The sequence below is a fragment of the Pavona decussata genome, unplaced genomic scaffold (assembly GCF_977016875.1).
Source record: "Pavona decussata unplaced genomic scaffold, jaPavDecu1.1 SCAFFOLD_96, whole genome shotgun sequence".
NCBI classification, from domain to species: Eukaryota; Metazoa; Cnidaria; class Anthozoa; order Scleractinia; family Agariciidae; genus Pavona; species Pavona decussata.
Window position 1 is genome coordinate 596,894 of NW_028145513.1, and position 22,034 is coordinate 618,927.

General features: G+C 37.6%; 3 protein-coding genes across 7 annotated transcripts in view; 1 reads left to right on the forward strand and 2 right to left on the reverse strand.

Moving 5' to 3' along the window:
- The window catches only part of LOC146472795 (fibrinogen C domain-containing protein 1-like), a 67,586-nt gene that overhangs the window by 27,901 nt on the left and 17,651 nt on the right, over positions 1-22,034 (reverse strand). Inside the window, exon 1 of one of the 2 annotated variants that reach the window (XM_085119042.1) lies at positions 4,664-5,411. The exons of the other annotated variant lie outside the window; for it this stretch is intronic. Coding sequence (XP_084975168.1) covers positions 4,664-4,838 — 175 coding nt within the window. The 5' untranslated portion in view covers positions 4,839-5,411. Of the gene's footprint in view, positions 1-4,663; positions 5,412-22,034 lie in introns of those variants that run through there. 2 annotated transcript variants of the gene reach the window in all.
- On the forward strand, positions 7,343-15,126 carry LOC146472799 (protein LTO1 homolog). Its single transcript, XM_085119051.1, has 6 exons — positions 7,343-7,486; positions 7,554-7,659; positions 11,658-11,728; positions 13,729-13,843; positions 14,296-14,442; positions 14,798-15,126. The coding sequence occupies exons 1-5, from the start codon at positions 7,428-7,430 to the stop codon at positions 14,359-14,361; spliced, it is 417 nt and encodes a 138-aa protein (XP_084975177.1). The 5' UTR covers positions 7,343-7,427; the 3' UTR covers positions 14,362-14,442; positions 14,798-15,126.
- LOC146472800 (ryncolin-1-like) lies at positions 16,695-21,563 on the reverse strand. 4 transcript variants are annotated; one of them, XM_085119026.1, is made up of 4 exons: positions 21,277-21,563; positions 18,372-18,481; positions 17,386-17,769; positions 16,695-17,100 (listed from the first exon to the last, which is right to left on the reverse strand). In XM_085119026.1, the coding sequence occupies exons 2-4, from the start codon at positions 18,439-18,441 to the stop codon at positions 16,838-16,840; spliced, it is 717 nt and encodes a 238-aa protein (XP_084975152.1). In that variant the 5' UTR covers positions 18,442-18,481; positions 21,277-21,563; the 3' UTR covers positions 16,695-16,837. The 4 variants fall into 4 exon arrangements, with proteins under 4 accessions (XP_084975152.1, XP_084975150.1, XP_084975151.1 ...); XM_085119024.1 differs by having other exon boundaries at positions 18,372-18,680; XM_085119025.1 differs by lacking the exon at positions 21,277-21,563 and having other exon boundaries at positions 18,378-18,811.

A 22,034-nucleotide genomic window follows, 5' to 3' on the forward strand; every position in this document is an offset into this window, starting at 1 on the left:
AAATTATGTAATTCTAGAATGGAAACATCATCTTTATCTTTGTAAATTAAATGAAAATTTTTCGTCTGCGGGATTTTTGGTGCAAACGAACAAAAACATTGGCTTGTGAAATCGAACCTTATAATGCTACGAAGGGGAAAAGACAAACTCTCCTTTTGTACAGTAAGTGGGTCCTCTACTCCAACTCATATCACCTTGAATAGCTGTTGTCTATCCTTACTTATTTCGTGTACTTAAGTTGTCGTTTCTATTCTTTGCTTTCTTTTAAGTGTTTTTCACCGCCCAGTTGTAAATTTTGTATTAGTGTTTTTGTAATTATAAATCTGTAATTTAAAAATTAAAAAAAAAACCTAGAAAGAGATAAAAAACAAAAACAAAAGAAGACTGAACAGAGAAGTTAAGTTTTCAGATACTCAGCTTTATTCACCAAAATATCTATTACAATAATGAAACAGAAATGATTCCCGCTCTGTTTTGTGATTATATACTGAAGAACTCTTTGGAACAAGAGGTGGTTGTCACAAGGCCTATTTCTCCGTCATGTAAGAAATTCAATCTCTAAGAAATCGAGAAGTGTTTTTAGTTTAGAGCTTTCAGGAAATTGATCATCTTTACATGTGAATTACTCGTCAAAATGAATGTTTATTCAGCCGCGCTCGTAAGGTGTTTTGGAGTAAAAGATGAAGCCGACCCGTTAGCGTATAGCAAAAGTTCCGATCGTTATTGCGTTATGAACGAAAGCTTTTTAAATACAGGTTCTTAGATTTTCCTGTTCTAACAACCTTTCGGTAAACATTCGGGAATTAGTTACTGTAATAATTGTACAGTTCCAGGGCAATATGCTAATAGCCAACTCCTAGTGTTATCAGTTGTCTCATTTCCCGAGTTTCAATATCCTTTCTTAGGCTGGATTTTTAATAACGACGTGTTTAGCTATTTGCTCTACTTTAAAACTAATTTTAGTTGAAATGCTTACCGAACTTTACTAATATTCTCTGGACATATAAAAGAAGGCCGTACGTTGTACACAGTAACTCGACCAGCTGTCATTGTCTCGATCTTTGGTTGAAATTGGGACGCCGCGATGATAAGAAAGGGAATCTCCAGCAGTTCCTAAAAGAAAATGTTTCATTTTAAATTCAGTTCTAAGAAGATAAACAACAACAGCAACCCATTATCGTGAATGCTCAGATCCTGAGAAGTGCTTTAGCGTGGCTCTGAAACGTCAAGTTTAAATTGATTACTGATCTTAAGACACAGGCCACTTCTGGATATAAACCGCATTCGCAAAGTCGCTTCTCCTCCTTTCTCGAAAGGGGAGGTGAAGCGACCCTTGGGACGAGGAGGGACGCATTTGCTTTAAAAGAGTGCTCACCCGAGTAAGTTCCAAGATTCAGATTCAGTCTTTTCTTTGTGTCTTCCAGATCCTCAGGAAGTCTATTTTGTGCACTTCTTTTCAGGCGGTTTATCTTTTCCCGTCCCCGCGAAAACCCGCCATTCAGGTTACCAAAGCCCAGATTGCAGTTGTATCTATCAAATCGATCTCAGAGTACTCATGTCAATGGAACTCTGTCTGACTACCTTCCTATCAGTTGTGGGGTCTCACAAGGATCGGCTGTACTTGGACACTTATTGTTTCTCATTTATATTAATGACCTACAAGAGTGTGAGCTCACATCATCTGTACTTATGTATGCTGATGATACCTCCCTTACTCTCTCTGCCAATGACCCCACAACTCTTGAAGAAAAGTTAAATAAAGGCAGAGATAAAGTCCAATCCAATAAACCCACATTATCTGACAATAAAAATCTGCGATAAAATATTGTAAAACATAGCACGACGTTTCGACGTTTCGAGAACGTCACTATCAAGTGAAAGTAAAATAATAAATTCGAGTATATATAGTGAAGAGATGTTGTACATAAGAACAATAAGATCCAATTTAAACCCCCAGAGCGACTCCATTAGTATAGAGCCAAACTCTTTCTTTAACTTTCAATTTATTCATCTCTTCACTATATTTACTCGATTTCATTATTTTACTTACACTTGATAATGACGTTCTGGAAATGTCGAAACGTCGTACTATGTTTTACAAAATTTTATCGCAGATTTTTATTGTCAAATGTTTTACCAAATCCTTACCTATTCGAAACCCACATAAAATGTCAAAAAGACAAAATATATGATTATTGGAAAAGCTCACCAAACCAACACTGAATAGCGCAAGATTGACTGCAACGCGCATCGATTTTGTTGTAAATCTGTTCAATCTTTAACAGAATCCTGTCTTGTTTAGATGCAGAAACCTCCCTACGCGAGTGAAAAAGGGTCCAATTTGACCCCCTGTAGCATGTCTTTCGCTCCATATCGTTATTGCATCCGCTACTTGAAAAGAATAGGGACCTCCAGATTTGACTACAAGTACGAGGACGCAACGGGAACTGAGGAGAGAGAGTTCTGGGAATGCCGGACCGATTTGAAATTAGAAAGTTGTACTTGTACTCAATCTCGTTCTCCTGCGTACTCTGATCTGAAGGTCCGATCTACAGCAATATTTTTGTGGTCAAAGATAAGAAAGTTAATTTAGACCAGTAGCCAAACCAAAATTTTAACCTCTTAATAATAGCCTCTGATGTATTTGTTCAAGGAATTTTTAAATACTTCCCAACTTTCTCTCTGTTTAAAACAAGTGCCGATTAAAATTGCCAAATTATATTCAAATATCTGAAACTCCCCAATTGTTTATGAGTTCGAGTAAAAATTTCAAATTTTACAATGTATCCCTTGTAATATAAATCACTTTTAGGGGGAACCATGCTGTGATGGGGAGCATCCAATCCCAGAGATCTAGAGGGGGTGGGGAGGAGTTATTTATGTTGGTCATCTTGCCTATAACGCACTAAACCGAAATCCGATCCTAGTCGTTTCATGGTAAAGAACCAGTGTTGAGTACCAACCTTGCAGCCGGATACTTGCCATTGCAGAGTATGGACGAAGAAAACTTTTCATTTTACTAGTGTCGCAATTTTCATGTTGCACGAAACGTCGTCTTTTGTAACACCACATTTACATTCGAACCTCGCTATGATTTTGGCAGAAATATAAACAGCGATCCTAGGATTGCAAGCATCACTGATGTGTTATGATATGAATTCTCCGAAATCTCCAGGTAAACCATTTCTAGGCTGAAAGATTTCAAAGTTTACCTCCCTTTTGAGACCTTGGCGTCTTTCGTCTTTTCAGGGTGAGGAAGTCGCGGATGGTGTAAAAGTGTCCCATAAAGAACTCTGATTGTTCAGCAAATCCGCCCAACGCTGAACTTAACTTAATATTTCCCTTACGTATTGCCGTATTTTGAAGGAGATTTTAAAATACCTCGTCCGTTCCATTTGTTACTGGTCTGCTAACCGTGAAAGAAGCAAAAACTGAGAAAGATAAAAAAATAAATAAATAAAAAAAAAAACGAAAGAAGATCGAACAGAGATGTTAAGTTTTCACTGAGATGCTCAGCTTTATTCACCAAAATAGCCATTACAATAATGAAACATAAATGATTCCCGCTCCGAACCAGAGGTGGTTATGAAGACGCGAAGACAGAAGTCAGAAGTTTAAAACTTCTCTGGTCTGATCTTCATCTCAGCTCTCTTGGCGGAGTAGTGATATCCTTTCCAATGATACCAGTTGACACCGTCAGCGTATGATGAGTGGTGTCCATGGTGATACAAGCCGTTCAGATTGGAAAGGTGACAGGAACCGTACCACCAGGCTCCTTTGAAGACCACGGCACAGTTTCTCGACCATCTGTCATTGTCCCGATCTTTAGTTGAAAATGAGTGGCCGCGATAACCAGTAAGGGCATCTCCAGCAGTTCCTAAAAGAAAATTTTACATTTTACATTCAGTTCCAAGAAAATGAACAACCACAGAATCCCATGATGATTATCATGAGTGCTCAGACAGTGAAAGGTGCTTTAGCGTGGCTCACAAACGTTTCCGGCTGAATTAATACAGATCTGAAGACACAGGCCACTTCTGATTAGCGCTGTGTTGTTTTAACCGCATTTGCAAAGTCGCTTCTCCTCCTTTCTTGAGGGAGGAGACGAAGGGCACCCGGCTTGGAAGGATAAGGGACTCACTTGCCTTAAAAGAGTGCTCACCCGAGTAAGTTCCAAGACTCAGCTGATATTTAGTTCTCTCGCTTTTAACAGTGAAGTGATCATATTCGGCATAGACCGTCTGCCCTTTTGTGTCTTCCAGATCCACACGAAGTCTGTTTCGTGCGCTATTAGTCAGCCGGTTTATCTTGTCCAGTCCCAGCCAAAACTCGCCATTCAGGTTACCAAAGCCCAGTTTGTAGTCGTTCCAGCCGCGGTAGAAGTTAACCGAGCCGTCTAGTCTCTTCTGGAACACTGTCCATCCCCCACCGGCTGTTGTTTGGTCACAGAACACATCAAACGGGCCTGAACCATCAGGATCGATTGTATAAACACCACTGATCTTTCTGCCGGATTTGTACAGCTCAGCACAGTTCTTGTAAACTGAAAAAAAGAAAAACAGACATCGAATTTGATCTGAATTATCCCTTGAATGGTTCTCTGAAGATCATCACCAGGAATGAACTTCCTGTTCACAAGTGAAATCGCAGTACAATTTCTCACCTTGATTCCCGCTTCCCAATTTTTTCTGAATGTCTGTGAGCTGCATTTTCATGCCTTTCACAAGGTTGCACACAGTGTTGCAATCACATTTAGCGTTCGTAGCTGGGCTGAAGGTCGATACAATCAACACCAACAACGAAAAACAACCTGAGATAGAAAAAAACATCGTGAGCATGTGAACGAGTGTCTTAATGAGGCCACAGTTGCTGATGACACAGTTTTTTACCGACACCGAGCAAGTGGGAATGACGTAGGCTTACATCAATTTTGTTGAACTTTGGTTCACGGGACTTTTCGCGTTAGAAGAGATTTGCAATTTGTACCTTGAACTTATCTGAATGAATTTCCACGTAATGAAATTGACTCGATTGTTGTTATTCTTTAGCATGGTGGTTTGGTCTGGTGGAATTGGTGGAGAAGAAGAAGAAGACGGCGATGAAAAAGAAAAATGGAAACTGAGAAAAACGAGCCCAGGCTTACTCCCTATTCTAGTAGTAATTCCACGGTGCTTCTTTTCAGATGACGGTTAAATTAAGACCCTCAACCCGGACGATCTCATTCCCAGAAGTCTAGCCCTTTTCTTCATCCCGCTAACATTAAAAAATTTAGTAAATTGCGTGTAAGGATAATCCCCTGGCAAGTGACCCGGCGGAACAGAGTTCGCAGTCACCGAAAGATGTTCTCCTTTTCAAGTCTTTGCCAGACTCTTACCCCTAATGATGAATTAAACTCAGGGTAAACCTAATTAAATGACATTGAATTGACATACCCTGGACCCGGATTATTTTGTTTGTTCGCATCGGTCTCTTATATTATATTCCTCAGATAGTTGATGAAGTTAACATTTCAGTGAACAGCTGATAGCGAGTAGTCAGGAGTAGTTGACAATTTTCTTTTCGGAAAAACCCGGACCTCAGAGAATTTTAAGTCTATTGCTCACAAAAATACCTTAGTTGAGTTTTGATCCCTACAAAGACAGGAGCAAACACAAGATATTAATTCAACTACTTTACAATAAATATCATATTGTCAATGTCTTAAAAAATGAACCCGTTTTCAGGCGTTATTTTCCGATCAAGCGAAACAACAAGAAACCGCGAATTGGTGCGACCGACCGGGCCGTTCATAAGGGAACATTTATAAGAACGATCTCCAAAATTGGAATTCAAAACAATTCGTCATGCAGGTTCCCTTGACAGTTAAGTTGAACACGCTAGCGTGTTGTAACGATCATCATTGCTCTTTCCACAAGATGCCGATTTTCTTATTAATTCATTAAAGAAAAAAAGTGTCCAGTAAATTACTAAGTTAGCGCCATTTCTGCATCTAACTCTAAAATTATCCACTGATTTAGAAACTTTCTTTTGAGGGGAGCAACCGAGATTAAAACTGAATTGATACTGGTACTAGAATTTAAAACACTGTACCGAGACGTAATAAATAGCAAAGTTACGTGTAACCGGAAAGTGAAATAATCAGGTTAAAATCATTTCGATCGCACGCGCGACTTCCCTTCCGCTTAAGAGTTGGCCGTTCATCATCAAAACTGAATTATGAAGTCTTTTATTGGTAAACACGCCGTCGTATCAGAAACAGGCTTATTATTTTCAGAAAAAAAAAAAAAACTGGAAAACTTGATTTAGGCCTGTTAAAGCATCTCTCTCGTTGGGAAAAACGTTTTACTATGTATCTTACCCGTTATGGTCAGTTATGAAGGACTTCCTTGAGGGACTGCTCACATTAAAGTCCAACGTCGTGACAGGCCTCGCTTTATGCTTCGGGTTTTATGCAGTCCACGACAGGCGACCAAAAGCACATGCTAACGAACCTTGCAAACACAATAGAGTGTTCCATTTTGCCACATAACTATTAAAAACCATAGCAAGAATTTTTCCGCCATAGTTTAAGTTAAAGAGGCAAGGATGACTTGAAAACTCGTTTTCCTTTTCGTTTTCCTTGTTCGTCTTCCTTAGATTCATTCGTTTCTTTTTCGCGTTTCAAAATATTTACTTTGTTGTTTACCTAGACCGCATGTCAGCAAAATTTGCAACGGCCCTCAGTACTGGAGAACAATCAGTTTTGGAGAAAAATTTCAACAGACATATTCGCTTAACTATATACTGTGATTGTTTTTCTCTTTTAAAATTGGAGTTTCAAAAACTGTTTACCCTCACTTTATATGTATAGTTCATTAAAATTCACAACGAAACTGATTTTATTCAGTTCAAGCTTCAATATTTATGTAACATTAAATAAACAGTTGGGCAGTCCGTGAACTGACGTCGTTTGGCAGTGCAAGCCGGATAAAATAATGTGATCATAATGTGAAATAAAGCCGAAAAACTGGAAATAATGATATAAAAAAGAAATGAAAGTCAATAATCCCACTTCATGGTTGAATGCGCCTTTTCGAGTCCTTTATATAACTACATTTGAAAGTACATTCTACATCCTTTAACTATCCTCAAAGTGACCTGAAGTGTGGAGATTTTAGAGAGAACTTGTCAAATGACAAAGTAAAATTTGATTAGTTTTTTTTATCAGTCCGAGATGTCTGTTGACTACTGTAGATTCAGCTCGATTCTAACTCAAGAATTCACTCAAGTCTTCAGCTCAGTCCAGTCACCGTCTGATACAGAACGCTTCCGTTAAGTGTGGGTAAGTGAATAACTGGCATTTTAATTGACAAAACTATTCTGACTAAAAGACATGGAAAAATGCCTATCACCACACCAGCAATGCTTCTTGGGTAACCAAATCCAAGATGGCGTACAGGGATGAGATAGATGATGCTTTTGATGCAGTAGTTTTTCTCGAGGAAAGGTGCCTTAATATTCTTCTGATTCCGTAAAATTGGAAGAAAAATGAACAGAGATTTCCTTTTTTTAAGGTTCTACGACAAAGGATTTAAGGAAGGCTACAAGGATGGGAAAGTCAAAGGTTTACAGGAAGGTCGACAGTTGGGTTTGTTGAAAGGCTGTGAAGTTGGTCGTGAGGTTTGTATCTATTTTAAGATTAAATATAAAATAGAACTCTTGAAATAATTGTTGACATGCTGGGGTGGCTGTGTGAAATATTTTCTAAAACCTTTGTTCACGAATGTGTGTGTTCCCCGGGGTATGTTCTGACGGTTACCAGCTAGCCGTTTCACAGCAAGGAAAACCTGTGTACACTCAGCACCACTACACTGTAGTCGTTTCGTTACATTTTAATAATATTGACATATACTGTAATATCTGAGGTCAATTTACGGAAAGATTTCCGCACAGCCCCATACATTAATTATACATGCATCACTGTCACACTAACCTTCTTACACAAAGAACGAGCATGAATAGAGTTTGAGTCGCAAAATGTATACATAATTAATATATGGGGCTGTGCAGAAATCTTGCCCAATTTACTCCTGATAGAACCATATCTGTTATGGACAGAAACGGAATGGGTAATTTTTCATCATAATCATGTTCTTCGTTATTTATTTCGCGTGGTAAGAGACCTTTTAGAAAGCGAAATTTATTATTATGAAGAACAGCTTCCCCTAAGCAACTGTCAGCCAACTATCAGTCAATAGCTAACCAACACTTGACCCACAGGTTAGCAGCAGAATACCGACAGACAAATCCAATGATTTGATGATAATTTTTGCAAAACTGGCCATAATTTTAAACAAACACTCATGGTAAATGCTGTTCCTGCACTGTTGGCCAATAGTGAGCCGATTTTTGGCAGTCTGTTGGCTGACGACCAGTAGCTTACTCCTAAAGTTTACCTAAAGTTTGCCATGAATTCTTGTAGTAAATAAATATTATTATACCTGCCAGCTTTCGCCAGCTAAGTCCTTGAGATTTTTGTATCTATTCTTGTGACTAGCACTGAGTAGCATCTAAATTTTTGAAGATGTTGTGACTACAATGTATTTCTGAACATAGCCAAACATGGCCATAGATTTTCAAAGAATATATAAGGACTAGCCCAAGAGTTTCTAAACAAAACACAGGACTTATAGCATAATTTATGGGATTTTGTTTGAAATTGAATCAAGCCTGCGTGTTGTTTGATATGAAATCATAGTCAAACCCCTTCTGTTTGGCTTCCCTTAGAGAAATGGCAAGTGACCACTTAAAAGAGTTGGCCACACAATAGGACAATAATTTATTAATATAAGGTGAGATAGAAACAGCCATTTATTTCAATATTATTACAGTTAAAGCTCTCATAATTTGTGACCACTCTCGTGAGTGACCAGCTCTAGTTATGACTACCATTGCGAAATCCTGTTTGAATTTATGGTCACTTAAACTCTGTTATCAAAAGCTCTCGTAAGTGACCACTCATTATAAGCGACTGTGACCACTTTTGAGAATTACCAACTGGTCGGTTTCCTTTGTTTTTAAGCTCTTGTAAGTGACCACTCAAATATTCTGAAACGTATTATGGCAACTCTTTCATAATAGTGTACACTTTGTGATCACATTTACAGTAATATCGCACTGTTTAACAATATTCATAGAATTAAGATCTCGAATCTAAAAATTCAAGATGATTTATGGCTGGATCAAGAGTGTTAACTTGAGACCAAGGAAGAAAGCTTTATGCTTATAAAAGCTCTGGTAGGGGACCAGCTTCAGCTTTTGGTCGCTTTTGGGATTGCATTCTCGTAAGTAACCAGCTCTAGTTACGACCACTTTTTTAATTCCTGAGGTGGTCGCTTATAATAGCTTCGACTGTATACACAAAATTCATACTTAGAGGCTTGTGATTACTGCTGCATGTGATACCTGTTATCCTCAAATTCATACTTTCACTGATGATATTGTCACAGAAATTTTTCTGTCTAGAACAATGAACGCATACATAACAGTGTGCTTGAATATTTTCATCAATCATCTTTGTTATTTCCTATAACAAGGTACAGTTGAACCTCTCCTTATGGACACCTTTCTCTCAACATTGTGTTCTGTGTGTTGCAGTTGTACAACAATGATTTGTATGGGGAGATAATTTAGGATGAGTCTAAATTAATTTGTGATAAGCTATTCAAATTTGTTTCAATCAATGACATCTACCAAAAAATTCTAGATAAGCCTTCAATACAATTCTGGGTCACCAGATGCTGTCGTGAAGCCTTTAAAATGGTATCCCATCCATGACACCTATAATGCTGTCACCTCCCCATGACCATCGGGACACTTTGTTGTTTCCCTATGGTGAATCTGTATTTCAGAGGTTCAACTGTAATTGATTAGTTTTCTGATGATTGATTTTGATTAATTTTACACTATAATATAATTGAAGGTCTGAGGGCATAACCGACTTATGTCGAATTTTAGCGCGGCTTTCGATTTCGCACGGATTTGTCCGAATTTTGGCTCTCCCTGGTTTGGAAAACATTTCGCGGTTTTACAATTGTGGACAAAACTCCTTGAGAAAACCAAACACGAACAGAACAAAAACCACTTGCTTACTTCTCCCTCCCACCCCCTCCCCCTACGCAATGAGAACCGAACACAGACAGCCAAAAAACCACTCACTTACTGTTTCTCCCTTCATAATTCTACAACAGTTACTTCTCCCTTCCCCCCTCCCCGTTATGCAATGTTGATGTGGGAAGTGATGCTTGCCAGGAAACTGTTCGTGACCCAAAAGACAACATTGAGTCATGGGGAGGGGGAGGGGTATTTGGTAGTTTGCTTGTCTACAAGTGAACATGCTTGGAAGGCAAATTTTTGATAGGTTTTGTCCACGTCAGACTCGTTTTCCAAATTATCGGTAGGCTAAAAGTTTCCACTGTCCACGAGCCATGTTTAGTCGCACCAGTTGTTGTTTCTATAAGTAACGTTTGAGATGATATCATGGTTTGCTTTTGCGGGTTGTAACAAGCCCAAAATAGATCAAGGAAGTCGGGATAAACAACTTGCGTATGGTACTGGCTAGTTGGTTTCGCTTTTGTTTGGTGAAGTTTGTAAACGCACTGACATCTATGGATCTTTTGAAAAGTTATAAAATTGAGGAATGCAGTTCACAGGAACTGGTGGAAATGTTGTCCAAAGAATCCCTCCTTGGTAGTGATGACTGTGCCGTGATGAATTTTTCAATTCGATTATCAAATCCCTCGGGAGCATCAGAGACAAATCCCGCCATGTGCAAGGTGTTTTGCAAGCCTTAGTTGTGGTTTGCCAGGCTTGAAATTCGGTATGTAACGATTAACTTGACAATTTCAAGGCAATGATTCAATAAAAGTACGATTAACATAGATTTTCAACGGTTAACACCGACTGCTCGTAAAAAAGAACAGATAGTCTTTACCTTTTAATAGAACTGCCATTAATCGTTGTTAATCGTTGAAAATTATGGCTACATGTCTTCCTGTTAATCGTGTAGAATGCTAGTATTTTGCATTATGAAGAGTGATATGTCGACAAACGGGACAAAGCTGGATTTTACGCCAGGAAATGGACACATTTTCTCTTGGAGGATGTAACTGTTTACATTTCGGACATTCCTGTCACATACGTAGTAGTTTGTAACAGAATCAAATAAAAGCGTGACAGCATTCTTTTCGTTGCTCCCACGAAAAACACCGCTTTCGTGTGCCGCGTTTCAAAGACAACGAGTGTATATTGAATACAAGTATTTAATCCTCAGTGCATTGTCCTTTTGGTCATCCAGTGTCTATAATGTTACCGATATATCTTTACAAGATGGTAAAATTTCTCAATGGCATTAATACGAAACACAAAGCGGCGTGAAAAAATACTGGACAATGGTTTTCAATCGAATTGCGGTTCACATGCAAAAGTTTGCACAAATCCGAGCTACATCGGAAAACGGGCTGAAATTCGACATAAGTCGGTTATGCTCCCAGCCCTTCAATTATTACCACTAACAAGCATGTCCAGTGATGAATGCACCCTCGAGTGAGTAGTCTCGAATTGCTGGGTCATACACCCGTACATTATCATATATCTTTATGGAGTTCTTTGTTTTTCAGGTTGGATTCTATCTTGGGTTTGTCACAATGTGGCTTGAAATTTTGCTAGAAAACCCTAATGCAAAACCAAGGTAAAAATTAATTTATTTGTGTTATTTTTCTCATTAATGGAGTAATTGCAGTAATACCCCACCACTTTTGGGCTAAAATCAGCCTAAAAAAGCTGGATTAATGTCAATTTTGCAAAATGCAGTCAACCTATCCTCAAGCTTGAAATAACATTTTTAACAAACTAGTGTAATGTGTTGCATAGGGTGTCTCGAAAACGAAGACCTCTAAAACGAAGACCTTAAGACCCTAAGACCCCGAAAACTCGAGAACCCCCAAAATTTCCAAGTGTAAGTACAAAAAAATAAAATAACATAAAAATACATTAATTTATACCTCAGGTGAAATTTAATTCCTTCCTGTGGTCCAACCATGGTTATCTGCCATCTTGAGCTGAGCGGCCGCGTTTCTTGGAATACTGACCGGAAGTGTGTTTCCTGGTCCACTGGACCGGAAGCGCATTTCCGAACGTCTCAGTTGCGCTGCTGGGTTTTAATTTAATTACCAACTACTGTACAAAGAAACGAGTGTTAAATTCCTCCTTCTGGGAATTACAACCATAGGCTTTCTATTATGAAAGTTGCTGTAATGATTTTGAGGTTCTTCAATCCCGAATACATCCATACATTTATCTCTATAGCAAACCAGCCGTGAACTGCTACTAAGCCATAGTTCGCGGGAAAAAATACAGGAAATGTATCGAAAGTTCAAAACACGACTGGACGCTTTCTGGCACAGCTCACATCCCTCCAATTTTTTTCCTAAAATCCTTTTCCTAGTACCAAGAGTTTCCAATTCATGAATATTTCAGAAGCGATGTTTTATGAAAATTATTTGACATCGGATTTCCATACAAACACTATTATTTCAAGCCTGTTTGCCTACTCGTCAAAATGGCGTCGAAAACCGTGATAAGGCCTATTTTACAGGGAGGCTGATGAATTTTGTTAAAAATAGGAATCGACACTCGGGACTGAAGAACTTCAAAATCATTACAGCAACTTTCAAAGTAGAAAGCCTTGGCTTCATTTCTTTTGCTCTCACGATCCCGTGGTTGTAGTTCTGAGAAGGGGAGATTTAACACTCGTTTCTTTTGCTAGTTGGTTATTAAATAAAAACCCAGCAGCGCAACTGAGACATTCAGAAACGCGCTTCCGGTCCAGTGGAGTGGGAAACACACTTCCGGTCAGTATTCCAAGAAATGTGGCTGCTCAGCTCAAGATGGCGGATAACCATGGTAGGACCACAGAAAGGAATTAAATTTCACTTGAGGTATGAAAAAATGTATTTTGGTTTTTGCTATTTTATTTTTTTTTTACTTTAATACTTAGAAATTTTGGGGGTCTTCGTTTTCAAGTTTTCGGGGTCTTAGGGTCTTAGGGCCTTCGGTTTAGAGGTCTTCGTTTTCGAGACACCCGTGTTGCATAGCTATTTCAAGTAGCTATGTACAGTGGGCCCTTGATTTAACAAAGTGCCAACGGACTAGGAAATTGGTTTGTTATATCAAGGTTCTGTTTCATACGTTTTAAAAGGCCGGGCTGGAGAATATTGTTTGTTATATGGATGACTATAAAATGTTATATAGAGGTGCATTAAATCCAGGTCCAACTGTATATCTTTAGGTTCAATTTTATATTTTTCTTTCTTATCATTCAATACCATATACAAAAACAAAGGAAAATAGAAATTGAATGAAGGATTTAAAATAATTTGGCAGAACTCGGAGCGGATTATTTGTCTGTGGGAGTGAGTATGCCTGTCACTGACTGTTAAAATACATCTTTAAACAATGCATTTTCTCTTAATTATACCAGTCATTGACATTTATATCCAAGCAGTGAGCAAGATGTTTGTTACATGAACCTATTGTAGTTAAATGGTGTACTATAGTTTGACTCATAACTTAATTGACAAAAATATTATTGGAATGTGAGTTTCTTACTTGACTTGACACAGACATTTGGTGATTACAGATAAAAATATTGAGCACTGTGGATTTCATCCCATGAAATTTGTTTTTCAGGTGTATTAAATTGTTGGAAACTTTGAAGAAGATGATTCTGGCACTTCCTCTCAATGATCCCACAAATGAAGAGCTGTTTGCTAATCTTGAGAAAGTGCGAGCAAAGTTTAAACAGGTATTGCTTACCTCATTGTAGGAAATTAAGAGCTGTATGAAACTGCTGCAATTTTCCAGTCTTCTAGCACATTTAATTTCTGTGATCTGTGTGTTGATAAAGTGTGGTGCCAGTTCAGTTCAGTAACCATTCCTTTCATGAATTTAAAGGTTAAGCTTAAGGTGAATTAAGTGCCATGGCTAGCTATATAGAGATAGTTTATGTATGATACTTACGTTTGAGACCATAATAGAATCTTTTTATGTTGTTTCTTGAATTGAAAATAGCTGAGAGTTTGTAAGTCAGTAGGAATCTTCCCCCAAATTTTGGCAATGCGGCAACCTTAAATGGATGTTTGCCATAATTTGTTCTCACATTTGGTATGTAGAAATTAAGATTTGAAGCCATTGACTTAGTATACATGTAAGTGTTACATTACATTCAAACAGTTTGAATTTTGTTGTTTATATTAGGTTTGTTCACTTCTGGGAGTTGGTGCAGAATACCATAGTTGTGAAATGACTGGACTGTCCTTCTGAAAATGAAAACAGGTCTTTACTGGAGAGACTGGTCAAAAGGGTTGGACCATGGAAAATGCAATCCAGTTTGCTTGAAAAAAGGTGAATACAGGTTACATGTAGTTGTAACATTTTTATAGCATAATTAAGTGTCATCATCATCATTTATCTTTTTGTATATCCAGTAATGCATAAGGTGCAAACAAAAGATCTCTCTGCCCTGTTTGCTGTATTTCCTACTCTTTTTTTTGCTGCCAATCAGTATCACACAGCACAGTCTGCCTCTTCCTTGTACTGGGTGAATTATTAAATACTATTGCACATTGTGCATTCATTTCCATGTACATATATGAGCTACCAGCTTGGTGTGTCATGTGACTAAAACAAAATTTGTTTTACTCACCTCTTCCTGCACACCCTTAATTAAATTAAACAATTTCCTGTATTTGTATTGCAGGATCTTTGTGTTGATACAATGTAACAGCTTCGCTCTTGTCAGCAAACTGGCAGAGAACATATATGAACCGGGACAGGACACTTCCAAAAGTCATGATCAGTTTGTTCCCTTTAGCACAAACACATGCATGAATACACGTAGCAGATGGACGAATTCTGACCAAGCCACTTAAGACAACTTGCGTGCCCAGTAGCAGACAAGTATAGATTTCATGACATGTTATATATTTTGAATGTAAGGCAGACAAGTAAAATTCCTAAAGTTGAAAACTTCTGTTGTTAAGACTTTGAAATTTATAATAAAAACTAGCATTTCTTTTTTCTGAGTAATTGCTTGTGTCACGGACTGAATACACTGATCATTCCCAAAAAAATCAATGTACTCCTTTCCACCTTTCATCATTTTATTTTGTTGTGAAGCTTCCACATACGCTGAAAGCTCACTTAAACAGGGTACCAAACTCACAGAAAGGCATCAACTGTGGAGATTTGATTTACTGCCCAGGGTGTGCATTAAATTTTAGGATCTCAGTGGAGAGTAGTTATTAGTTGGAGCTGACACTTAACAGGCTATGAAATTGAATTATTTAACTATTTGAATCACACATTTCACTCTCATGGTCATGACCCCTGTATATTGTGTTGATAGGCAAACTTGTGGGGTATACTCAAAGGTTTTGAAACTTTTGTACTGAAAAATGCTTTGCCATTTGATTTGGCTCTCATTGCCCATAGCTACCCTTAGAAATCATGCTTGTCCCACAAAACTGACATGGTTACCAAAGAGTTTTCCCTGTTACTGCATGCTGGCTCAATTATTATTTCCACTTAATATCATTGAATCTGTTTTTCATTTCCCCCGTGGAGGAAGGCACATGCAGAAAATGGCTGACAATTGATCCATCCATGCTGTAAAATGATGTGGATTTTTTACAGGTTGTCTTGTTCCTCACACAAAAGTTTCCAAATTTCGACAGATAAGGGAAATCCCTTCTGCAGATAGTTTTCAAAATATCATTATTGCCCCTACTGAAATAATTTTAAAGGTTTTATCATTTACCTAAACAAAAAATTCCTTAACGAGGGTGACACTTGGTGAAGTCTTACATGTACTACTAATATACTTGTGATCTTATATTGTGGATGAAATAAGTTGGGAGGTGTTGGTTTCTGAGGAAAATTTTCACGCATTAAGGACAGCCATCAACAAAACGATCTTTGACTTACTTTTGATCCATGATTTGGTCAAATAATTAACACGAGAACAGTGTGTCATTATGTAGTCCACATCTGTGAAAGAATGTTTTTTTTTTCTCGTAAAGAAAAACAGATGGTACTAGGAAAAGATGAGTGCATACGAGTTGCATAAAACGTAACGTTAGCCATAAAAGCTAAAGACATCTTCAGCTCGAAGCTGTATTCGGTAATAAACTGCTCTGGACCAGGCCACTAGAAATAAAAGAAATTCTTTTCGAAAATTCTGATGCTCAATTTTTTCGCACTTTGACAAATTATGTAATACATGAATGCAAACATCTTCTTTATCATTGTAAAGTAAATGACAAATCTTTGTCCACGGCATTTCTTGTGTAAACGATCAAAAGCACTGGCTTATGAAATCAAATATCATATTGCGAAGTAAAAAGACAAACTCTCCTTTCACTACAGTACACTCTCCTTTCACTACAGCAACTTATCACCTGGGATAGCTGTTGTCCATTCTTAATTTGCTGTTTGTATTCTTTTCTTTTTCTTTTATGGCGTTTTCTTGTAAATTTTGTATTAGTATTTTCGTAATTACAAATCTGTAATTTAAGCAATAAAAATAAAATTAAAAAAAAATAAAAACGACAAAGAGATAAAAAAAAAAAAAAACGAAAGAAGACTGAACAGAGAAGTTAAGTTTTCAGATACACAGCTTCATTCACCAAAAATACCCATTACAATAATGAAACAGAAATGATTCCCGCTCTGTTTTGTGATTATATACTGAAGAGCTCTTTGGAACCAGAGTTGGTAATAAAAATGAAAAGGCACAAGTTTAAAACTTCTCTGGTCTGATCTTCATCTCAGCTCTCTTCGCGGAGTACTTATATCCTTTCCAATGATACCAGTTGACACCGTCAGCGTATGATGAGTGCTTGCCATGATGATACAAGCCGTTCAGATTGGAATGGTGACATTGAGTGTACCACCAGGCTCCTTTGTAGGACACAGCACAGTTACTCGACCAGCTGTCATTGTCCCGATCTTTGGTTGAAAATGCGTAGCCACGATGAGTAGAAAGGGAATCTCCAGCAGTTCCTAAAAGAAAATTTTACATTTTACCTTCAGTTCCTAGAAGATAAACAACCACAGAAACCCATATTGATTATCGTGAATGCTGATATCCTGAAAAGTGTTTTAGCGTGGCTCTCAAACGGTTCAAATTTTTATTGACTACTGATCTGAAGACACAGGCCACTTCTGGATAGCGCTGTGTAGTTTTAACCGCATTCGCACAGTTGCTTCTCCTCCTTTCTCGAAGGAGCAGGTGAAGGGCCCCCATTGGGACGAGGAGGGACGCGTTTGCTTTAAAAGAGTGCTCACCCGAGTAAGTTCCAAGACTCAGCTGATACTTAGATCTCTCGCTTGTAACAGCAAAGTGATCATATTCGGCATAGACAGTCTTCCCTTTTGTGTCTTCCAGATCCACACGAAGTCTGTTTCGTGCGCTTCTAGTCAGCCGGTTTATCTTGTCCAATCCCAGCCAAAACTCGCCATTCAGGTTACCAAAGCCCAGTTTGTAGTCGTTCCAGCCGCGGTAGAAATTGACCGAGCCGTCCAGTCTCTTCTGGAACACTGTCCACCCCCCACCGGCTGTTGTTTGGTCACAGAACACATCAAACGGGCCTGAACCATCAGGATCGATTGTATAAACACCACTGATCTTCCTTCCAGATTTGTACAGCTCAGCACAGTTCTTCTTGTGATCTGAAAACCATAAGCAAAGCAAAACAAGTTATTAGTTAACACGCGATGCCTGTGGGTTAGGGGGAGGAGACGACTGACATTTCAGACTAGCGATGGTAGCAATCAAAGTTGATCAACCGTGAATTGTAAATGATATAGCTTCCCAAACTTGCATATAAAAACAATTACAAGATGAAGTTAACTCATCAGTGAAAACATATAATAAGAAAGCTACATCTCTTCACTGAGAAGCGCTCGATACTCGTTTTAATGAAAAATAGCAAAACTTTTTGCAACATTCTTTTGACAGCCCATTTCATTTTTATCCCGAATTTTTTATGTGAATTTATCTAGAAATACAAAATTAAAGCGATTCAACCTTTCGATTTATAAATAGGTTACATTATCATCAAGGAATAAAGTCAATTGAAGTTGTGAAGTTCAAAATGAATAATGTTATAAAAACAAGCGGCATTCCTGTGCGCGGAAAGCTCCAGAAAAAAAATCGTTAAATTTGTCTTTTCTCTTCAAAATCTCTCTGTTAATTAGTTGTCAAAAACTCAAGAAATTTTGTAACATTTTAAAATCGCTTTTATTCGGACATAAACGAGCGTTTCAATCACCTTTACCAGTTGTTTTGTTCCCTGTAAGTGCCTCTATTTTCTTCTGGAGATCCGAAAGTTGTAGTTTCATTTCTTGCAAGAGTTTCTTCACCTCTTTGTTGGGCCCTGCGCTGAAAGTGTTGTAAATGAGATTTTGGCATTTACTGTTAGTCGGAGAAGCGGACCCATTGCTACTGTTGCCTGATTCAGCTGGGCTGACGGTCGATAAAATCAGCACCAAAAGCGAAAAATAACCTTGGATGGCCGACGAAAACATCGTGACCGCTCGAAGGATAGATTCACAACTGTTTCTAAACACTGCTCATCCTACTAATAAAAGAATAGTCAGAAGTTCTTGTTTACTTTTTCGCTTACAAGACTTTTCTCGTCTTAAAGGAAGCCTCTACCGTTAGAACAAAGGAAAACATTTGCAATTTGTACCTTGAACCTAACTAAATATTTCAATGATACGGGAATATTTGACAGCGTTCCAGTATGATAGAATAAGCCACTGTGGTTAAACTTTTTCACTTGCAAGTTTTAATTTGATTAATTAGAAGGGCTCACCACTTTCATCGCAAATCTCTGAAAATTCATTAAGCTTTAAAATAGCAAACTCTAGTGTACTCAAGGCAGGCGAATTATATAATAGAATCACGTATCATGTTTGGTATCATTTCAATAGAAATGTAATGCACTTCTGAAAACAATAAAATAAACTAAAGGATCTGCCTGTTTTTGCTTAGAATCTCTCTTCAAGAAACGCTCGGTCAGTGTCGCGGAATCTTTCATGAACTCCGCACTTGCCGGTTCACAAACTGAAGAGGACTGTAATTCTTTCCTTTTCTGAAGATTTATTTAACATTCACAATCTGACAATCTCTGATCCAATCTACAATATTCGCGATGCACAGTTCCGTTCACAATTCGTTCTTAATCGATCTGATCTTACATTACAATTGTACTAAGATTTTCTAGGTTCTATTTGCGCAACAAGTATTTTTACTACAATCACGAGCACAGTATAATCCCAAGGCTATACTATTGTAATGCTACTAAATTTGATTTCAATTACACAATTACACGCGTTTCTCTTCCTTATTTAGCTTAATACTACGCGGGTCTACGCGTGCAGTTACATCATTGTCATGCAGTGTATTAACTTCGGACTTTCCCGGAGTACAATTGTGCAATCTGCTTTGCTCACTAATTTTAAAGTATTGCTCGCGTTACTATTTCGTGACATTGTTCATCAAATTTCTAAGTTAATATTCTACGTCACGCACATCAGTGCTTCTTTCCCGACAGTCAGTTAACAAATTAGATGCCATCAGAACATTGTCAAAATGAGCTGAATCGAATATAAATTTATCGAATCGATAAAGACAACCAAATCCATTGAGATTTATATTCCTCAGTTTTGCTTGGGAATCGCTCTAAACCGAAGCCGAGCAGGAGCTGAATTAGCGAAGTTCGAGATGTTCGAAGCCCAGTTCCATTTATTCGATGGTAGGACGAAAGCGAAGAGTAGATAAACGTTTCTTGTAGACCATGCCTTTGTTCCACATCGTATAGCACATTTGAACTGCTGAAGGCTTGCTTTTTAATGTACAAAAAATAGCAAAAGTAAACAGAGCAAAGTAACACGCAACCGCCCGTAACGACGCCATGTTCACATCCAATTATCACGCCATTATCCACATCCATAATTACAAAAGAAAGCATACTGTCTTGTATTTGACTGCCTTAATGAAACTGTATGCTCTCCTTTTAAGAATTATTTTCAACGATAGAACCATAACGCTTTAAATACTAGAAACAATGGGAAAGCAGCAAAACTGCCCAAGGTCAAACTGGATTTTGCACGCGGTAGTTTTTATTTTTTAGGTGCCTCGAGTTTGAGAAACATTAATTCTAGATTTTTATTCAGGAAAGCCTTGGACGATTTTTACCTGTAAATTTTTACTGTAGTTCTAAATTAGTGCATGTTTTTACTTTTAAATATTTTAGTTATTCTTATTTGTAAGTTTTTAATTCTTAGTCAACAGGACCCAGTTGATAACAGTATTCTATACTGAAGGGTTATCCTGTATAAATATTCGATTATTACTATTATTATTATATAAGTCCTGATCCTCTTTGACGACAAAGTTCCTTTTTAACAATGCACAAACAAAAAACACAGGGTTATTGTTTACATGAGAACTGAATGAGATTTCTTGTTTAATTTGTGTTAGAGAATTTTTAAAGTAACGCAAGTTCATTTTTCTGCTGGAACAATAGTATTTCGGCAAACATGTAACGGCTGTCAAGGTAAGCTCGAATCATTTTTTGTAACATTTTTAGTACTGTGCCAGTGATTGACTTCTAAAAGAGGCCGTGTCTTTCAGTTGAATAGCAATGATGAGTGTAGCTGAATTTGTTGAATTGAGTTTTGACAGAAATTTATCAAGTAAGGATGAAATGTCAAAAATATTTTTGACATTTAATTGTCACGATAAACTATTAAATTTAGCGGCATTTCTACTTCTCAGAAATTCCTCATTGACTTAGAAACGTTGTATCGGGTGGGGAGAAATTGAATCAAAACTGAATAGATACTAGAACATAAAACACTGTACCGAGACGGGACTGATAGGAAACTTACGTGTAACTGACAAGTGAATAATCAAGTTAAAATAATTTTGTTCATACGCGTGGGGCGATTTCCTTTCCGCCTATATATATTGGTCTATATTATAACTCACAGGGTTGGTCGTTCATCATTACAAATCTAAAACCTGTTATAGATGCTTTTATCTGCAAAAAAGGCGTCGTATCAAAAATAGGTTTATTATTTCTAGATCTTGAAAAAAAAAAAACATGAAAATTTAGGTCTGCTTAAGCATCTGTCTCGTTGGGAAAAAAATCAGCCGTTATATCTTACCGGTTATGGTTATGAAGGACTTCCTCGCTGGGAACTCTTAAGTCCACCGCGTTTAAATGCTTTGCTCCTGGCGTCGCTTTATCCGTCAGCTTTTGTGCTATCCATCACAGGCAACCAATAAGACATGGTGACGGATCTTCCCAATATAAAAAAAAAGCGTTTTACCACTGTTATACGTATTCCTTTAAAACCTTTTCCCGTAAAAATTTCTTTCCATCAGTTTAAGTTAAAAGGCCCAAAGGCAACGATGACTTCGAAACTCGTTTTCCAAGTTCGTCTGTTTTAGATTCATTCGTTTCTTTTTCGTGTTGCAAAATGTTTACTTTGTTGTTTACCGAGGCCGCATGGTTAAATTCAATAAAGGACATTCAACCATGAAATGGGACCATTGACTTTCATTTCTTTTTTATTTCATTATTTCCAGTTTTTCGGCTTTATGTCACAACATGATCAGATGACCTCCTGCTATAATTTTTAAAATATTATTTTATCTTGCAAAGCCAACGTCAGTTAGACTGCCCAACTGTTTATTTAATTTATTACACAAATATTGAAGAATGAACTGATCTCGTTGTGAATTTTAATATACGTGTAAAATGAGAGTACACAATTTTTGAAACTTTTAGTTTGTATAAGAAAAATACGAAAAATAATCACACTAATGAAGCGAACTTGGTTGTTGAAATTTTCCTTCAAGCCAGTGGATCCAAAGAATTGTTTTCCGGATGGGTAATTTTTTTCAAATGCAAATTTTGCTA